The 19,666-nt window shown below is 49.0% G+C and overlaps 1 protein-coding gene across 1 annotated transcript in view; it reads left to right on the top strand.

Annotated features, from left to right (window-relative positions):
• RFX2 (regulatory factor X2) overlaps positions 1–19,337 on the top strand; it is a 61,643-nt gene extending 42,306 nt beyond the window's left edge. The window contains exons 7-18 of the mRNA XM_063357897.1: positions 4,226–4,407; positions 6,704–6,823; positions 7,853–7,968; positions 8,877–8,995; positions 9,320–9,432; positions 11,418–11,569; positions 12,544–12,641; positions 13,286–13,435; positions 13,828–14,036; positions 14,374–14,527; positions 17,005–17,047; positions 17,202–19,337. Of these exons, the coding sequence (XP_063213967.1) occupies positions 4,226–4,407; positions 6,704–6,823; positions 7,853–7,968; positions 8,877–8,995; positions 9,320–9,432; positions 11,418–11,569; positions 12,544–12,641; positions 13,286–13,435; positions 13,828–14,036; positions 14,374–14,527; positions 17,005–17,047; positions 17,202–17,311 (1,566 nt within the window). The 3' untranslated portion in view covers positions 17,312–19,337. The remainder of the gene's footprint in view (positions 1–4,225; positions 4,408–6,703; positions 6,824–7,852; positions 7,969–8,876; positions 8,996–9,319; positions 9,433–11,417; positions 11,570–12,543; positions 12,642–13,285; positions 13,436–13,827; positions 14,037–14,373; positions 14,528–17,004; positions 17,048–17,201) is intronic.
• Positions 19,338–19,666: the final 329 nt, after the last annotated feature.

Raw genomic sequence — 19,666 nt, 5'->3', positions numbered from 1 at the left:
ATCTTCCCCACACTTGTCTTGCAGGGTAGAAGAGCATAACGTCTTTCTTCTCAGGCCGTGGTTCATAGTTTGGCATAAGGCTTAAGTTGTCTTACAAATTCTAAAGCAAATAAAGTACTTGCTGAGCACGTGTGTACACATCAGCTCGCTGCTGAGGGTGACGGTCCACACACAAGCGATGTGCTGCTGCCCCGGGCAGCTCTGGGGCTGGGTAATTCCCTCTGCCGAAGTGCAGAGCATCAGCCAAGGAAACCTGCGGGGCCTTTTCTGCCCTGTGCAGCTCCAGTGTCCTTGCTCTGCCTTCCCGGAGCATGGAGCGGTGTCTGCGGACGTAGGGAATAACGAGGAGGCGATGGTCCGAGCAGTGCCTGTAGGGAACGCAGTGTGTTGCAGAACCGGATCAGGCAATCTCTTTTCAGAGCTGGAGGGAGGTTGGCGCCGGTGCCCGGGGAGGCTGCGCAGCCTCTGCCGGGACTCGACCGAATGTCCCATTCCACTGGAGTGAGGGACCTGACCTCCCTCGGAAGTGAGCCCTGGTCTGAGGCGGGAGCTGGGCTGGAATCACAGAACCATCATCAAATGGTTTGGGTGGGAAGTGACCTTCAGAGGCCACCTAGTCCAACCCCCTGTCCTGAGCAGGGACATCTTCGACTCCATCGGGTCCAAGCTGACCTTGAATGTTTCCAGGGATGGGGCATCTCCCACCTGGAGACTGGAGACTGCTAGGGCTTGCTCCCAACCGCAGTGTTCCCACCTCTTTACGTTAAAAAAAAACACAACCAAACAAAAGGCCAAACAGAATCTATCCCAAACGATGGGTGACTGACACACGATGTTGTCAGGCTTGTGCCTGAGGACCAGAAAGTGAAGCAGGAGGTGACTGTGGTTTGTCAAGGCTGAAAGGAAAATACGAGCTTGACAAAAGCTAGTGGCCCAGGAAGCTGGTAGATAATGCTAATTGCCCTGTTAGTTGGGACTTAATTGCTTTTAGTCTTAAGGTTGCAGAGTCTTTCATTAAGTGTTCCATCCCTTGTTCTGAACTTCACATTTTGCAAATCTGTTAATCCTCGGGATAATGGTTTATTTTGTTGCTGTCAGCAGATGTTTTGTGCCAGGAATCTTTGGTTTGGTGTTTTCGTTTGGTTTTTTTTTTTTTAAATAAAAGGAAGACTAAAGGTATCTCAGTCAATAGGGAATTTTTTACATAATGCTGTTTAAGCAAAGTCAATGTGAACTGGAGCCACGCTTGGTAACTTAATTTAGCCTCAAAAACCCTCTGAGAGGTTTATTTAAGTGCACTCGAAATATCAAATTTAGAAGCCCAAGCTAATGGTAATGCCCCAGTGACACACACCGTGTTTCTAATGAAATTACGTCAATCTATTACTGTTACCGAAAGCGCTCTGCTCATGAGTGTACTCCGGAGTCTCTGGGTCAGAGGATTACTTCTTTGCCAATTAGGAGCTTGCAGGTGATGCAAAGAAATTTGAGAAAAACGACTACAATTTTTGTACGCGAGTGCCTGATGCTGGGCGCATCAGGAACCGGTCGGATGCTGTAACCTGCCTGATGCCCTGCAGCTCCCAGCCCAGCCATAGAGCTCCTAGGGGCAAAATCTATTTTTTCCTCACTGCCTATAAAACCAAAAACCCCCCAAACCCTTCGAAATACCAATCAAAAAACCATAGGACTTCTTCCCTGTGGGTGAGTGGCTCTTGGGTAGGTGCTGATGGAGTTTTTCCCCTGAGCAAAAGATCTTACCCCCAAATGGCGTTTAGGTGGAAACACCTAAAATGAGACTGAACAGAGAAATAGGAAAACTATTAAAGGGAATAATTCTCCCTTGGCCGGGGGAGGGACGTAATGACCTAATGAAGGGTGAATCTCCTGCTCGGGGGAGAAAGGCAAGCTAAAGATGATTTTTTTTTTTTTTTTTTTTTTTTTTAAATCCAAACAAACAGTCCATAGAAATACAGTTAAAGCAGAAACGAGGTGGCAAGGTTCCCCCGTAGCGCCTCGAACAAAGGCAGCAGCACACGGCTGCACCGGGATTTTATTGGAACCTGATTGTAATCTAAACAGAAAGGAAACCGTAGAATATCGTGTCATTGTCCCAACTGAGCAAAATTCAAAAAGTAAACGGAATAAGGGACTCAGATGGAAAGAATCTTTAACGTTCTCGTTGTAAGTGCCCGGTCTGTTATTACTAATGCAGGAAGAGCAAAAATAACGTTTGGAAAATTATTTATATTCTGACAGATTTCTTTTTTAAGCCCTTTTGTGCGTTTCGTAATGAATTTTGAACTCAATAGTGGGAGTTCATATTGTGAAACTCGGTAATGTTTAAAGCAATATAAAAAGACACTTGCAGAAAAAGAAAGCTGGAAGATGAAGGGAATATTCTAGAAATATCTGGCACTAGACTAAAAATGTCCAGGATCAAATGTAACCGAGACAGTTTTACCTATTTCTCAATTTTCCATAGTAACATGCAACTTTATTTTTTTTTTAAGGCTTGGAATTAGAACAGGTTTAGAAAATAATTAGCTGATCCACATTCAGTATCTCTCACGGGATAAATAAAATAAATTTTTAAAAAAATTTAAAGAGAAGAACCTTCTTAATCATTAATCTTTCTTCTCCCAGCCCATGGTCTGCTCCAAAGGCCACCAAAACCGACGGATCCAGGCGTTTGAACTTGTGGTTGCTTTGGAACAAACCCAGCTAATGAATGAAATAAGATTTAAGTGTACGGCTTGGGATTCAGCGCATTTTTTACGCAGCAGAGGTTTCAGTTTGGATATGTGAATGGCAAGCGCGGAACAGAGAGCCGTGGGTGCTGAAAGGCCTTTGTGTCAGAGCAGAGTCGGGTACGAAATGCCTAAACTGAAAAGAACTCAATGGAGTGAGGTGTCAGGGATGTCCTCGCACTTTTCAGGTCGTATTTTCACGGAGTTACTGTTATAAAACTCGAGTAAAATAGTGGTGAACCGGGACCCCACGGTTTCCCCGAGAGAAAAGGGGAGAAAAAAGCCAGGTAGCGGAGTACGGGCGGGGAGGATTTAAGCATGGACCAACTTGTACATCCGCCCGCGTGGTTCAATCCCGCTGATTTCTAGGCTTAGGTTTGTGCTTAATTATGATATGCAGTTCGTTGTACGGAGATGGTGGGGCTAATATTTTGGCAGCCGTAGCCTGAGTGTGTTTTGCCCCTGCTCGGGTGCGAAGGCGGCTGCTGGGGGTGGAGCTGAGCCTCCTCCGTTCACAGGGACCCGGGCCTGGGCGGAGGGGGGAGTCCTGAAAACGTGAATCCCAAAGGTCCCTAAGGACAATGAAAGGGCTTTTACCAAAGCTATTGATTTTAGTCCATTTGTACATCCGGTTCCTTCAAAAATTCACTTAATATAACACTTGCTTTATTGATGCTGAAGTCATTTAGCCAATTAAAGGAGATTGAGGTTTTTGTTTTTCTGCATTTTAATTCCGGGCTTGACATTTTGTGCCGGGCCTGCCCTTTCCCATCGGCTGGGTATAAATATTTTATAGCTAATTGCAAACTTTAATCAATGGGAAAGTCAGACAGTCCATTTTGAAAAATAGAGGGAAACACTCGGATTTTTAAGGTTGCTTTGGTAACCTTTCATTTTTATTGTTAAGGAAACGGTTGCAGACGTGCCAATCTTCAAATTAATAAAGACTTTGGAGCATGTTTGGGGCTCCTAAAATTTATTGCTCTTAGGCTGTATCTTAACTTTTCCATCCTTGCATCAAACAAGGCCTAAGTTTTTGCTGAAGATTTATTTTTAAAAACCAAAACAGACAGTCAATAGAAATAAAGTTCGTAACATCTTTATCCCTAACATCTTGATTCTTGGAAAACACAAGTTCTTACAGCTTTATTTTGGCTCTGCAGGAATTCATCCCGATCCCAGGTGGAGGCTGAGATGGCAGGCGCGCTGTGGTCTAAGGCTTTTGCAAAATCTGGCGGCATTTTTGTTGGGTTATTACTTGGGCTGGGGATCCTTTTATCCGTATAAAAACGCAACCGGTGGAAATGATACAAATTAACTCAGCTAAATTAACTACCCAGCATTAAGGTCTCACGAACTCTTCGTGTCAGATGGGCTCTCCTGGTGTTGAAGTGTTGACAGTTTGACGCAGCCCGTTCCAGCCCTCTTTAGACTTTCACGTGTTCTTTACTTATTTGTGCTTTCCATACCTAAAGCTCCAGTGGTTGTTGGACAACTACGAGACGGCGGAAGGCGTCAGCCTTCCCAGGAGCTCTCTCTACAACCATTACCTGCGGCACTGCCAGGAGCACAAACTGGATCCGGTGAACGCCGCTTCCTTCGGAAAGCTGATCCGCTCGGTGTTCATGGGGCTGAGGACGCGCCGCCTGGGAACCAGGTTGGTATGAATCTACATTTAAATAGAAAAAACCAAAAAACTCCTGCAACTTCGCCTACGCATACTGAGGACCTACCGAGCATCATTTAGCAGGCGTGGGTCTTTCTTCCCAGATCTACAGAAACAACCAACCGTGATGTTGTGGGGAAAAAAAAAATTGCTGTTCTGAGGCAGAGCAGTAATTTCCGTGTGTTGTTGTGAGGCAAAGCTGCTCTCTCGCCGTGAGTCAGCGGTGCGAGAGGCTGGACAATGCAGTTCATTTCAGACGCGCTCCAGGTCTCTGATGACAGCGCTTTCTCCAGCCACATTTGGTCCGAGTCCATTTCCTACAGAGGCTAAGAATATTTCATTTGAACCTAGGTTTCTAATCATTCTGTTACCGTCTCAAAAAGGTGAAATAACTCGTCTTTACGATTGCTGCTGTCAGCTCCAGAGCCCAAAATTCTGGTGCGGTGAAACGGTTTCTCCCTTTGGATCCAGTGGAGTTCCTCCATCGCGGATGAGAACAGAACCTGTGCCTGCCTTTGATGCAGAGCGGCTGGACAGGTGTTACAGGTGTCACGCCTGATGTCTTAAATTCCCAAAGCGGCTGGCTGACTCTTGTGACAGAATTTTTTTCTTTTAAAACATCAAAGGTGCATATGATGTTACAACAAAAGCGTAACATAGGAAAGCATTTACATATGTGTCCTTCAAAGGAGCATCCAAAGTACCTGCACAGCTCGCACAGCTGAGTTTGCATTTTATCCCAGCTTCTAATTTAAAAAAAGGCAGCTAAGACACTAGAGAAACAGCGATTGCTCGGATTGTGGAAGATTTTATAATAAAATTCTAGCTTAGATACCCGGGCTTCTAAACAAGAACAAAACCAGATGTGTCTGGGGCATTCCATGGCTGGAATGTGGAGGCAACAGCCGTAGGAAGAGCAGGGGAGAGTTTGGATTTCCGTAGATTGGTTCAAGTGCAAGAGCTTCGAAATCATTTCTTTAGAGGAGAGAAATTCTTTAATCCCATCAAGGATTAAAGAAAAAACCAACAAGCCAAAAACCCACTTAACGCTGCAAACATGCAGGCTGGGAAGGATACAGAAAACCTCAATAAATATGGAAATAGCTGTCCACCATTATTTTCTTATTCATTCATTTAGATTATAAACGCAGCCGTTATTTAATTTGCAGGCACTTAAAATCACTTAAGGCATGGCTGAAGTGTACTTCGTACCCGAGCCCTTTGGCGACAGTGACAAAGACCGAACGATTCAAAGAGAAAATGCCCCCAACCAGGAAGAAAGGGTTAATTCTTTGACAAATATTCCTCTCTTAATTTTCTCTATGTAATTTTCCAATGGGAGCCATCACAGGATTTAAGGTGCCTTCAGACCATGTCGTAGTGACGCGGCAAAGGAAGTTTAAGTGTCCCCAATATGGGCTCTGGAGACGCGGCTGCCGCTCCCTGGCTCCGGCTCTTCTCCCGCTGAGGACCGGGCTCAGCCCTCGTTAGTGACAAACTGGCTAAAGCCGAGTTGGACAAACTGTGGTCACGTATCCATGGCTGCATAATTGCCCTTCTCGCTCCCAAAAGCAAACGCTTGGGGATTGAAAAATTCCAGTTTGGTGGAAAAAACCTGAACTGACACATCTGTCGTAACTGTGATGGAAAGACCTTGTCCCAAGGAGCACCGCAGCAGCTTTGCTGACCAGCAAAGGGAAAAGAATTACAGCCTCTTCTGCTCGCAAAAAGCTTCCCGTTTTTACAAAAACTACAAAAATGAGCGGCTGCAAGAGCAAAGCCACATCAAAGCCTGTTGCCGGTGCTGTGAAAGCGCTGGCAACAGAAAGACATTTTTCTTATCATAGTTGACTATTCAGTCAGGCTCGTTCTATCCAAGTCTAGATAAAGATGGAAGTTTGTTTTTATGGAAAAAACAAATCCTTAAACCCTAATCAAATAGCAAAGCGTCCCCTGAGGCCTTTCTGTCATTCTGTTTAATCACACTTTGTATTGTAACACTTGTCTCCTCTTCTCCAGTTACCATGGGTTACTTGGAACAAACCTTGCCGGGTTTTAAATGTGGATGTCACTGAACTTTGGGACATGTGGTTTTAAATTTTATAGGGGATGATGGCATTCGTTAGTTCATTAGTTCAGCCATTCAAATAGCGCTTGGCAGCGAACCGCTGTGTGCTGTCAGAAGTAGGGTGTATTGTCAAAACAAGCCTAGGAGTAAATTGCAGGGCTACGATGTCCCTTCCATTGACTGGCTTCCACTGAGCAATCTCACCACTGGTACTTCCAGGGGAAACTCCAAATATCATTATTACGGGATCCGACTAAAACCAGAGTCTCCGCTGAACCGTTTGCAGGAGGACACCCAGTACATGGCAATGCGGCAGCAGCCCATCCACCAGAAGCAGAGGTAGGTGCTCCTCGGAGCCGCCGCAGGCACGGTCCCTTCCCAAAGGAGGCAGCAGACCCCGGCTGGGGAGTGGGCTTTGCCTGGGAGCACAGGGAGCGTGTGGGACAGTTCAAACCCTGGAGCTGCAGGAGTGCCAGAGCTGAGCGGTGGAAGAGGGGGCTGCAAGTCACTGGCCACTCTGAGCAGGGGAAGGGTCCAAACCCAATTCTGGGGGAAGCCCCATCCCTGGAGGGGTTCAAGGCCAGGTTGGACGGGGCTTGGAGCAACCTGGGCTGGTGGGAGGTGTCCCTGCCCAGGGCCGGGGGTGGCACTGGGTGGCCTTTAAGGTCCCTTCCCACCCAAACCAGCGTGTGATTCTGTGAAATGGCCTTTATCTGCCCGGTGCTCCAGAGAATGCCACCACGTGTGCCCCTCTTCACTGCCTCCCCCCAACTGTTTTAGGACCTCGGCTATGGAGGTATTTGTGCCAAATCAGTGTAAAGGACTTGGGGGCTTGTGTCGTGTTTAGGTGGGTTTTCGGTTTTGTTTGGTGTTTTTCTGTTGGTTTTTTTTTTGGGCAACAGGGCAGGTTAAGCAGTACTGTGGTTACTCTTGTGTCTGAGGGATTTTGAATATAAACCACAATGTGCAAAGGAATTTGGAATTGTCTCCTGGAAGCACAGCCACTTCTGGTTCTTGCTGGAGTGAAGAAGGAGCAGAAGAATTTATTTCTTCAGCTCCCACAGGGAAAGGAAATATAAAAGTCAACTCCCCCAACCACTCTGCTTCTCCTTTTCTTTTTCTTTTTTTTTTGACGTCACCTTGAGCAAACTTCTTAACCCCTTTAATTCTCTCTTGGGGAGTGCTTTTCAAAAGGAGGTGCTCATTTTCCTCCTCCAGGAGGTGATATAAATGGTCGGCCCTCACAACGCTGGCCTTGAGTGCAACCTCCTGTATTCCATGATGAACGCAAAAGCCTGACTGTGTTGCAAATACCACGGGCGCGTTTGCTCGTGCCCACGTAAATCCCAAACCGTGCTCTCGATGCAGGTACAGACCGGCCCAGAAGATGGATGGCATGGCGGAGAGCGGGTCCAACAGTAACCCGCACGCGACGCCCGAGCAATCGGTTGCTGCTCAAAGTCAACACCATCAGCAATTCATAGGTGAGGAGACGGCCTTAATGTATGAGATACATCATGTTTAGGCTTAGAGCTTTAAGAGGAAGGAAGGTCTTGTCCAGCAAGCCTGGCTGTTCTGCATTTGTTTGCTTTTCTAATAAATCTACAGTATTATATATTATAATATCTATATTATACATAGTGTGTGTTCTGATAAGCTCTTGTAACATCAGACTCGCTAAGTTTATTTGCTAACTCCCATACCCACAGGAAGCCTTTTTCCTTGTGCCGTCAGGTCTGTCCGTTCCCTCTAAGTATGTTTTTAATCCGACTGGCTTTATCCGTATTGGACGGGAGAGGCGGAGGTCCTGACGAGCCTCCTGAGACAGGCAGCCGGAGGGAGAAGAGCCATCCTCTTCCTTGCAAAGGCTGCAATACGCGCCCGACTGCAGACCACCCGTACGGACCTTCTCCTTGGGAGACAAGCTCCCTGGCTTTGCCCATCGTGGATCTACGTGTCTCCATCGTTGGAGTAGAGACACCAAATCCCAGCCAGCGCTGAGCCTTCTCTGAAATACAGTCGCTCCTCTCCAATTTTATTTTCCATTGTACTCTCAAAATACCAGAGAGACATTTGTCAGGCTTCAGAGAAAATCTAATGGGAAGCGTGGTGGATGAGGACAATGTATTCTTGTTTCTTTTATTACAGAGAGAAAGAAAACATTTTCCTTTCCACGCTGAACAAATGGGCCGCAGTTGCCTGCTTTTTTCCCGGTATAACAGCCTGAATTGGGAAAGTACAAGATTATCTGTCTCATTTCTCCTGTTTCATCCCCGGTTGAAACACGAAGGGTAGCAACCAGCGACAGCAGCGCCTTGTGCTCATCTGTAATCCTGCAGAACAGAGCGCTCCGAACTCTCACCATCTTTCCCGATTTTTTGCTTTTCCCTAGATGTAACCCACGTCTTTCCCGAGTTCCCAGCCCCGGATCTAGGTAACGTGCTCTTACGAGAAGGGGTCACCATGAACGATGTGAAAACTCTGCAGCTTCTTTACAGGCGACACTGCGAGGTGATTCCTTTGAATATTTTTAATGGATTTATTAGTGGATGTGGGACATAATGCACATGCTTATCTCATGTCCTGCTCATAGGAAAAGCTGGAATATAATAGGGAATGCTTGATTTGCTAGGTATTACAACTCAGGTATCGCACGTGATGTTATTTTTTCATTGTGTGACCTGGTTTATGTCCTGTTGATTATTGAAACAATGCCCTTTCCTTTTTTTTTTCTTGTAAATGACTTCTTCTAAATGGCAGCACGTGAAATTTATGCTTATACTGTGTGACAAAATGCTGGCAGAGCAGCTAATGAGTTGTGGTCTTTGTTGTTAGGCGACTTTGGACGTTGTGGTGAATCTTCAATTTCACTATATTGAGAAACTGTGGCAATCCTTCTGGAGTCCTAAAACACCCTCTAGTGATGGCTCTGCTGCCCTGCCGCCCAGGTACGCTGCTGTGCTTCGATTGTTTCCCGACGCTCTGCTCTACGGTGCTATTTCTTTTAAAAACGCATAAAGTGTTTTCACCTTCATTAAGCATTTTGAGGGCTCCGTAGGACTTGAAAGTGTTAACTTCCCTGCAGAATCGGCACGAAGAGTGTCAGAAGTCTCTAAGATCGGAACGACCATGCGAATTTCAGCCCTCCGAGGAAAGCACCTGCTCTGATTCTCTCCGTCTGTGTGCCTTTTACCTCCTGCAACAAGTGCTCATCCAAAATGCCGAGCGCGTTCGGATGGATGAGGACGGGGCGATGCTTTCCTCAATGGCCAGCAGGAGCAGGCAGGAACGGGTCTGTGTCGTTAGACGTCAATCTTGAGTGACGTCCCGGCCTTAGAGGCTTTAGCGACATCCAGACTGAGTCGCTGCTTTGCCCGGCTGTCCAGATCTTGAAAGTGCCTCGTGTTTTGAGGCAGATAATGGCAAACGAAGCTGCTCTGATCTTTGTACTCCTGCCTGGCTCATTGTTAACTGCCTTTTCTTCATCCTTTGTGCGTTGGTAGCCTGCTGCCAGAGGGATGGAAATAAGTGAAAATAGAGAAAATTGGAAAGGTGAAGGTTTCTTCTGAAAATCTGTATTGTAAGTCTGTGTTGTCCGCTTCTACTGATTCTATAAGGACTTCCGACACTGACGTTTTATACTCAGAAGAAAAATGGTAAAAGTTGGAGTAATAAGCAAATACCCCATAATAATCTGTGGAATATGTCCCTGTAGATGTTACCCAATGGATATTTTCCCACAAAGAACCACTGTAGCTGCGTTTGATTGTTTCAAAACCTCTTTTACTTAAGCGTACACCTCCAAGGCGCATCGCAGCCCCGCGGGGAGAGCTGTGCTAGGTCCAAACGGGCTCACTCGGGTACCGCAGGCAGCATTTCTGCAGGGCTCTCTCTAAACTAACCCCCCTTGCTAAGGCTGCCTGCTCCCGTACCTCTCTGTACCGCTGCTAATGACCAAGATGACAGGTAAATAAAGCACTCCCTCCCCCTGCTCTCTCTCTCTACAAACATAAAACCAATGTGGCAAACGGAAAGTATGGTAAAATGCCGAATATGGTTCCACTTAACAGAAATTTTAGGTACTTGATGGCCAATTTCTCCATGGGAGTGTTCTAGGGAGTATGTCTGGGGAGTTCATTTGCTAAAACCCCTCGGGCAGAGGCTATAACTACCTCTTTATAGTATGTCCAAGGCTTGGCTTTGGGCGTGGGGAATGCGTAATGCGTGGGGAAAGTCCCTTGCAAATTCCCAGTTCGCAGTGTAACGTCTTAGCAGCTCTGCTTTGATGCTCTGGCAGTGCATTAAGGCTTCGGTTTTCTCTGCTTGCTCTGTAACTAAATATCTTATGCCTTAATCATGCACAAGAAGTTTCCATACATCTATAAAGTGAAAATAGCGCAAGCTTGATTGACCTCCTTCAGTTAGAGACGAGATGTTCTGTTCTCAGCGAAACACCAAATCTTTTTCCTTCTGAAAACATGCAGCATTTGAAGGTGTTAAACACCCCAAAGTGTTGGTAGGAGCCGTCAATACCGGCTAATCTGCTTAAACAATATTACATTTTGTCCCCACTGCTAGAGCTAGGGATGGTTAGAGCACGGGGAGGGATGCGAAGGTTTTGGACACAGCTGGGTGTGTGAGGAGGCAGGGGCTGCAGTGACCGTAGTGCAGCACAATGCCCCGGCGCGTGAAGCGCGGGCCAAGCACAGGGAGATGTGGGTTTGAGGGAAAACTGGTCAGAGCTCTGACCCCACGGACGGAGAGGAGTTTGCAGCCTCAGAGAGGACTTGTACAAACGATCAGGTGTTTCCTTCTGAAAGAAACATGAAGGGCTTTTTTCTGCTGAAAAGTTGGGTCAGGGATGGAGAGGGAGGGTGAACGCCCTGAATGCAAACCTGCAGCTAACGCCACCTCCCTCCTCCTCCTCCCGCAGCGAAGAGGAACACGAAGGGACCCTCCCCAAAGACAAGCTGATCACTCTGTGCAAATACGAACCCATCCTCAAATGGATGAGGAGCTGCGATCACATCTTGTACCAGGCGCTGGTGGAGATTCTCATCCCAGACGTGCTCAGGCCGGTGCCCAGTGAGTATCCTCCAGCGTGGTCCAGAGCCCAGGGGCGCTCCCGGCTCCGGCTCCGCTCCTGCTCCTCGCAGGGCTGAGTCACGGGATGCTGTGTCTCACCCACAGCGATCCACGTCACTCACTCAGTCTGGCTACCACTTGCCACAAAGATTTCCATTGTAAAAGCTGATTTAGAGGGGTTTGTTTTGAATACAAGCTCAAATATTGTGGCAACAGCAATATCGCTCCTGCGGCATTGCTCGCTCCGCGTCACCGGTGGCCCCTGGAAATTCCCATGCTTTTTCAAATTGGGTTTATTGCATATCACATCTCCTGACGTTGGCGAGGAGTCGAGGTAAAATCAGGGGCTGAAGGCACAAGTCAGCACGGCTAATCCTTGTGAGATATTCCTTGGAGGTGCTGTCTTTGTTTATGTAGGACCATCCTGTCCTCTACAGCACCTCCTGGAAATGTGGGGTCAACCGTTGTTGGGGAGATCAGCGATGGGATACCGAGGGTTTTCTCTCTGATTTGGCTTTTCAACGAAGTGCCTGCGTCGGTCTCCCCCCGGCCGCAGCTCAGCCCCGGGCTGGGTTGAGCAGTACGGGAAAGCCACGTCCCTCTGAGCTGTTGCTGTCAGGCTGCATGCTGGGGCACACGTGTGGCTTTAAAGAGCGTATTTCAGCATTTGGAAAATGCTCAGAAGGACCATGAATAAGAAAAGGATAAGAAAGAGTAAGGATAAGAAAATAAGGATAAGAAAATAAGGATAAGAAAATAAGGATAAGGATAAGGATAAGAATAAGAATGAGTAACAACATTAGAGAATAAGAAAAATTTGAATGTGTCTCAGGACCCAGCTGATTTCCTTGTTGCTAAACCAAGATCGCAGCTAACAGACGAGAGGCTGCGCTTTCCGCAGCAGGCCTAAGCTAGAAAGTGATGTCCAGAGATGACAGGGAACAGCCTTTCTAACTCTGCAGGCTTCTTTGCAGGCACCCTCACACAGGCGATCCGTAATTTTGCCAAGAGTTTGGAAGGGTGGCTGATGAATGCAATGAGTGAATTCCCCCCCCACGTTGTCCAGACGAAGGTAAGCAGAGGAGCACGGCGCCGGTCGGGGCTAGGAACTGAGCGCGTGTGTGTGTGTCCATGTTGCAGTTTTCCACAGCGACTGGAAGTCGCTGGCGGGGTTTGTCCAAGCGTCCTCCAGATTAGCGCGGTGTAATGAATAATTATGGACCGGTAAGGAGTGGGAGGACGCGTAGGGCAATTCCTTTGTACCAGAAGCTGATGCTGCTCTGTCCATTGAGCCATTCCTAGGTCCTGAGATTGTGGATAAAGCTTTCTAAGAAAATCTCTGCACTGGGATGAAGCTGGCCTACTACTAGAAAGTAGAGGGCACCTCAGGGACTGAGGGGCATTGCAGAGATTGAACCTCAGGCTCCCTCTCCTAAAGCCGTGGATTCTTGCAGCCTGTTCTCACCTTGCTGGTCTCTGCCAGAGGCAGAGTGTGAAAACCTGTTAGTTTAAAGAAAAGAAATGCAGAGGCTGGTTTGCAAGGTGCAATAGACGCTGCAGAAGTGCTGCTCGTGTATGCTTTGGAGGGCGGCGTGGGTGGGACTGCGCCTGCGACCCCAGCTGATGTGCGGTGTGTGCTTGAGCTCAGCATCGAGGAGAGTTTGCCTCCGAGCCCCGCGGCCTCCCGCTCGCGGTGCCCTGCGTGCTGTCTTACAGGTCGGGGTAGTGAGTGCCTTTGCGCAGACGTTACGGAGATACACGTCCCTGAACCACCTGGCTCAGGCCGCCCGGGCCGTGCTGCAGAACACTTCCCAGATCAACCAGATGCTCAGCGATCTCAATCGGGTCGACTTTGCCAACGTGCAGGTAACTTACGGTAGCTTTTCCTAGGTCGTGTTGTCTAGAACTGGGACTCTCTAATGAGGTTGTCCCCTGGTAACCAGCACCTTATTTCCAACACTAAGGAGCAATTAAATGAACAATATTTAATGGGTTCGGTGTTACTTTTCCAGGTAAGTGTGCCATCTCACTGTGAATAGTGGAGAAGGTAGTAAGGAACTTCTGTAATAGGTTCCTTACCAACAATTAATCGGTTCTAACAATAATATTGTACTGTGGTCTGGACACATGGGAGGAGACGTGGTTCAAAGCTGGTTTGGAGCCCTTGTCTACTAGAAATGAAGTTGAATTCCTGGGTTGGGATGCACCAGCCATGCAGGCTTAGCATAAGTAACCGTCAAACCCTTCTTGCCGAGCAGGAGCAAGCCTCGTGGGTGTGCCAGTGCGAGGAAGGCATGGTACAGAAGCTGGAGCAGGATTTCAAGCTCACCCTGCAGCAGCAGAGTTCTCTGGACCAGTGGGCTAGCTGGCTGGATAACGTTGTCACACAAGTCCTGAAGCATCACGAGGGCAGTCCCAGCTTCCCCAAGGCAGCCCGGCAGTTCCTGTTGAAATGGTCTTTCTATAGGTACATTTTCTTTCTCGTTTTGGAGATATTTCTGCATCGGGGTTAGGGCGTCTAAATAGCTCCTTGAAAAGCCGAGGCCGAGTTCTTTACTTCCATGCAGCTCTGGTTAACTGTTGCTTTGCCCTGGTACAGAAGGGAGTGTTGTGTCTCCTGTATCCTTTCAGGATGGGGGTAGGATACTCCATCAACTAATTTCTTAATGTGCTTTGATACTCTTGGGTTAGAGGTAGAAACAGGGCACAGTGTCCCACAATACCTTCAGGGTCAAGATTTCACATCGGCCATCGTGCCAACATAAAACATAACCCAAATATTTTGTTTCCCGGCCATTTTCCAGCTCCATGGTGATCCGTGACCTCACCTTGCGCAGTGCTGCCAGCTTTGGTTCCTTCCACCTGATTCGCCTGCTCTACGATGAATACATGTTTTATCTGGTAGAGCATCGTGTTGCCCAGGCAACAGGGGAGACGCCGATTGCTGTAATGGGAGAGGTGAGAATTGTTTATTCCCTAGAAACAAACCCAAACTAAGCGGCGCTTAAAGAGACAGGCTTGGTTCACAAACCGCACTGCGTCCTGGACGTGTTTTTCTAACCATCTTTGACAAAGGATTTACTGAGTTGTTTTGAGCACCTGGCGCAAGGATCCAGCTCCTTGAGCATCCTCCATCCTGGCTCGTGGGTTTTGGGGCAGTCGAACGTCAGCTGGGCTTTGGGGGCCTGGAGGAGGGAAGAAAAGCATCTCTCCACTTCTCCCCATAACCTGTGGGTACCAACCCTGACTTTGGGGGTCCCACCAGGGCAAAGTCCCATCAAACACAAAAACTAAAGCAAGCGAAAAAAAGTCCAGAACTTGCTTTCCCTGCAACTTTGAGTGATACCAGTCACTGAATTTCTTCAGCCCTCTGCAAGCTCCAGAGTTACATGCTCAGTTTGCCACTCTCTGTATTTGACTTGAAGAAGAGAAGTGATGGGTTGTTTGTGGTGGTGGTGGTGGGTTTGGAGGTTTTTTTTAACAAACCAGGCAGCGAATCTGGCACCTGGCTTGCAGGCAGGTCCTGTCCTGCCCAGCTGAAGCCACTTCTAATATTTCACCCTGAATCGCCCAGATTTAAAAGGCCCCCATCGACCTGTGACAGCAAGGTAGAAGCTACTGGTGAATTAAAACTGATCTCATTTGTTCCTTGAAGTTCATAACTGTTTTCTTCCCTCCGTGGAGCTCGTGTGGGGCAGCCAGGGAAATCAACTGCATCCCCTCCCTTCCCATCACGCCCGTGCTGTTGCCCCAAGGCGCTGCGAGTTCCACTATTCCCTGCAAAATTTCTGTCTTTATTAGGAATATGAAAGGCAGAGAGTGGCTTCCAGCAAAACCCAGCTGTGGGAGCCTTTCATCCTTCAGGTTTTGCCTTTCCTTTAAACTCTTGCAATATTTCGGTTCTCCAGGAGGAGGCTGATTCTTCCCAGCAAAAGGGGGTGAATCGTGTCCTTCCATTCCCAGCTCGCCTTGTAACTCCCGCTCTCCTCGGTTCCTTCTGCTGCCCAGCTTCACTTGACTTTTCAGCATTACCGTTAGAGCAATTTAGGGTTTCAAACCTCGTCGTAGAGGGAGAAAATACATCTCCAGAACCCGATATAGCCCCAGCTCTCTGGTTACGCGTGGCACCGTGGCCTTGCCAGCCCAAGCGCTTTCCTGACGTGAATGCAAAGGCTTTGTAGAGGGGTGGGGTGATGCTGGAGTGATGCTGGGGTGATGCTGGGTGATGCTGGGGTGATGCTGGAGCGATGCTGGAGTCCCAGGAGAGGGGAATTAGCTGCCCTACAGGCGCAGAGAGCTGGAGAAAAGGCACCATCCTTTGGAGATAATGTAGGGTGATATTTATCACTTTGGGAAGTCAATTCTGTAAAGGTCGTACTGGCAGTGAGATGATATAAATAAGGAAGTATTTTTATTTTTTTCTACATTTGTTATAAAAATGATAGATGCAGCTAGAGCTGAAGGGGAAACGAAGGGGATAAGAGCAAAAGCGTTGAACCTAGAAGCAGAGAGGAAGGCAGGGCCAGGAGGTTTGCATGATAACTGCAAGCCTGACGCGGGATTTCCTTCGGTATTTCCGTACGGTTTTGTTTTAGTCGTCGCTGTGGGAAGAACGGCGGCTACGGTAAATGAGACGGAAGAGTCAGTGGCAGCTGAACGTACTTCGGTCATACTGAGCAAAATTATCTAATGGCCTGGTATGTCCCTGGCCGGTGGCCCAGCAGCAAAGTGGAGGGTTTAAACGGAGACCTGATAAAATTACAGCCGAGCTCTGGACCTGCTGAAGTCTGTGCCAGATTTACCGTTACTTTAAAGGGTGGCAGGCTTTCAAATAATTCCTGGTGAATCACACAAAACTATTTCAAAAGCCCAAGAAATATCTAGGCTGAATGAATGTTACATTCACAAACCCGAAGATGTAGCAATTTTTGGCCAGATCTGTCATCGCTGTGGTACTACGTGAACTGTGTTTAAATGACTACGAGATATAAGCCTGAGAAAAAGCAAAAAAAAAATTAAAAAAAAAATCCCTAGCTAGATATATAAAAGCATCTTGAGTCCCAGATGATGTGGACACTGCCAAGTTAACGAGGTTGGTTGGCAGCTGGGTCTGGGCACTCAAATTAGTCTAAGAGCAAGTTTTCTGTGACTTGGGAGATGGAAAAATTTCTCCCTTTGTTCCAGAGCTCGATCCTGCCCCGGATTGTTCCGTGTGGTGTTTGCCCAGAGGTTTCAATGCCAGCGGCAGACTTTTCCCCAAAACCTGCGCTTGGTTTTGCTTTCTGCCCTTCGCCGCCGGCCCTGCTGACGCTTGTGGTTTCTCCCAAGCTTAAGCTGCTCCTTAGAATTGCTCGGAACTAGATGCCAAGTTGCAGGTTTGGGCGCCTCGGGTCTCCCCAAGCCTCACTAACCTTGTAACTCCTTTTTTCTTTCAGTTTGGCGACCTCACGTCCCTGTCCCCAGCGCTGCTGGACAAAGGTACCTCCTCTCCCTCCAGGAAAGTCCCACTGGGTCGGGGAGTGAATGGCTGCGGGAGGGGGAACCTCCTGCTGGCTCTTCCCGGAGGAAGAGGAAGGGAAGAAGGACCTCTTCCCCGCCGGTCCCCACTCTGACTGAGACTTGTCCTTTGCAGATGACATCAGTGACCTGGGCAGCGAGGTGGACACGGACTCCCGGAGCGTGGGGGAGCCGCTGGTGAAACGGGAACGCAGCGAGCCCGGCCACTCGCTGCAGGAGATCTGAAACGGGGATTGGGCTTTTCTCCAGCTGGACGAAGACATCTGGAGCCAGGTTTGACGGTCGCAAGCCTGAGTCTCCCCGTATCTGCGTTATTAGTGCCTCTTAGTTTCTCTTTACGTTTACTTGTGTTTGAGGACGGGCTGCGGGGGTGAGCCCGGGCGGGCGGTGGGACGGGGCTGGTTTGGCCGCCTGCTTTCCTCCAGCGTCACTGCTGGCTTGAGGGCCGAGGTCCGAAGTCTACTACCGAGCGATGGAAGCCTCCGTGGTCAGCAGCAGATGGGATGTGCCTGTCCTCTCCAGCCTGAGCGTGGCAGGCAAACGGGGCTTTCTCTTTCAGGGAAAGTGGTTTGGGTTTCTTCCCCACTTCTCAGACTTCACTGTGATACAAACTTGAACCAATCAGTGCCCAAGAAGAAGGAAAAATACCTGACCCGTCTCCTCCAGCCTTTCAAGACAAGCTGTCCTGGCTCTGACTTTGCCAAATCATTCGTGCCGGGGAGCGCAGGACAGTTCGTCTCTGTCCCACCCGCCTGGGGAGAGGGCTCCAGGCTGCACATCCATCTGGTCCCGGCAGAGTTGGTGCACGTGTGTGCTCCAGGACTGGTACGTGCACGCTCCGGGACTGCGGGACACGCTCCGGGACTGCAAGACACGCGTTCCCACCTGCTCCCGTGTCTCCCCAGCCGGGCGTTTCATCGCTGATCCACGAGTGCTCCTGGGACACTGTCAGGCCAACTCAAGATACCAAAGGACTCTGAGGAAGCGGCAGCTGGTCGCAAAGCGTGTTCGTTGCCCCCTGCGCTCTGATGCCCACAGGCCATCCCAGGGGCAATCCCGTTGCCCGGGCAATCCCCATCCTCGCCAGGGTACCCAGGCAGAGGGCAACTGGTCCCGTGTCCTGGGTTTTGTAAAACTCTCGCTTGATGTCCTGCTAAAACGTTGAAGGTCGGGTGCAGCTGCCCGTGGGGCTGTGTCCGGAGCACGGGCGAGGGTGTGCGACCGCAGTGCCTTAGGGTGGGCCACCGTGCCCGCTCCCCCCGCTCCGGGCGAGCCGGCGCAGCGCTGCCTGCTGCTCCGAGCCCGATGAAAGAGAAGAGCCCGTCCCGTGTAGCAGCGAGGGGCTCTCCCGGGCCCCGGCTTTGCTCGGCGCTACGGTGCCGTTTCCCCTTGCTCTGTCGCTTTGCCTCCTGCGGCGGCGTGGGGGCGGCTCCCGCGGGGCTGCGCTGGGGGAGCTTCTGCCCCGGGGCGGGGGGTTTATTCTCCTTTTCCGTGTCCTGTGCGTCGGGGCTGACAGGGACGACAGGGCAGAGCTCAGGGGGGAATCTGCCATCAAGCCAAACCGCAAAAACAAAGCCCTGGGGCAAATCTTTTCTGTGAATAAAGGCCGTGTCATAAATAGCTTTTATTATCATTATTATTATTATTATTGTTATTATTATTATTTCTAATGATACAGTATTTGATGTGAGCTTTTCCAGGGGCCTTGTGTACATTTGCATCAGAGTATATTCTACCCAAATATATTATTTACTCTTTCCAAATGGTACTAAGGTAGCTGTGACACTTTATTGCTAATGGAGAGTAAAAAGAAAGCGCGTGTAGTGGCACATCTTTCCCTCTTACTGTCCCGTGCTGTTGTCTGTCAGGGTGATGTTTGTCTGTAAATGCCTCATATCAAAGTCGCAGGAGACAAGTGAGAAAGCTGCATTTGTCTGTAAATAACGACAAGTCGATACTCCCGGGGTCAGAGTCCGCGCTTCGGATCCTGCTGATGCGATAAGATGGTCTAAAAAAAACAACTGAGCAACCAAGTCTTAACCTCCCCTGCTCCCACCGAGCGCCATGGTATCTTCAGCTGGTGCGTTGGCTCTTCTTTGCCCCAACCCAGCCACCTTCTGCTCACCGCGGCCGGGCAAACGAGATGCTCCGGAGCTGTGCAGCGCCGTGCGAGGAGTCTGGATAACCACCTACACCCGATCTGCACAAAATTCCCGGCTAAACCTGAATAGCAATAAACATGTATCCAATGCTCAGGCCTGTACAATAATTGTTGTGGTCCCGCTTCTTCTTTTAATCGCTGAAAGGAGACGTCAGGCACATGCTGCAGCTTTGCAGGGAGATGCGGGAGCTGCGCAGGGCGGTCTAATTAAAGCAATTTTGGCCGAGGACCCGGTGTCTGCGGGGAGGCAGAGTCACCGTGAAGCGGTGGCTGGTTCGTAGGGATAACGTGCCCATCACACCGGAGTTCACGGAGGGGAGAAGAGGCTGAAAGATCAGGCTGCTGCTAAGCACGGAGCTGCAAGAAGCATATTCTAATTACGCTTCCAGACTAATTGTGGAGGATGGGAGCAGTGAGAC

This window comes from Chroicocephalus ridibundus, chromosome 22 (assembly GCF_963924245.1).
Source record: "Chroicocephalus ridibundus chromosome 22, bChrRid1.1, whole genome shotgun sequence".
In the NCBI taxonomy this organism is placed as follows: domain Eukaryota; kingdom Metazoa; phylum Chordata; class Aves; order Charadriiformes; family Laridae; genus Chroicocephalus; species Chroicocephalus ridibundus.
This window is presented reverse-complemented; position numbering and strand designations above follow the sequence as displayed.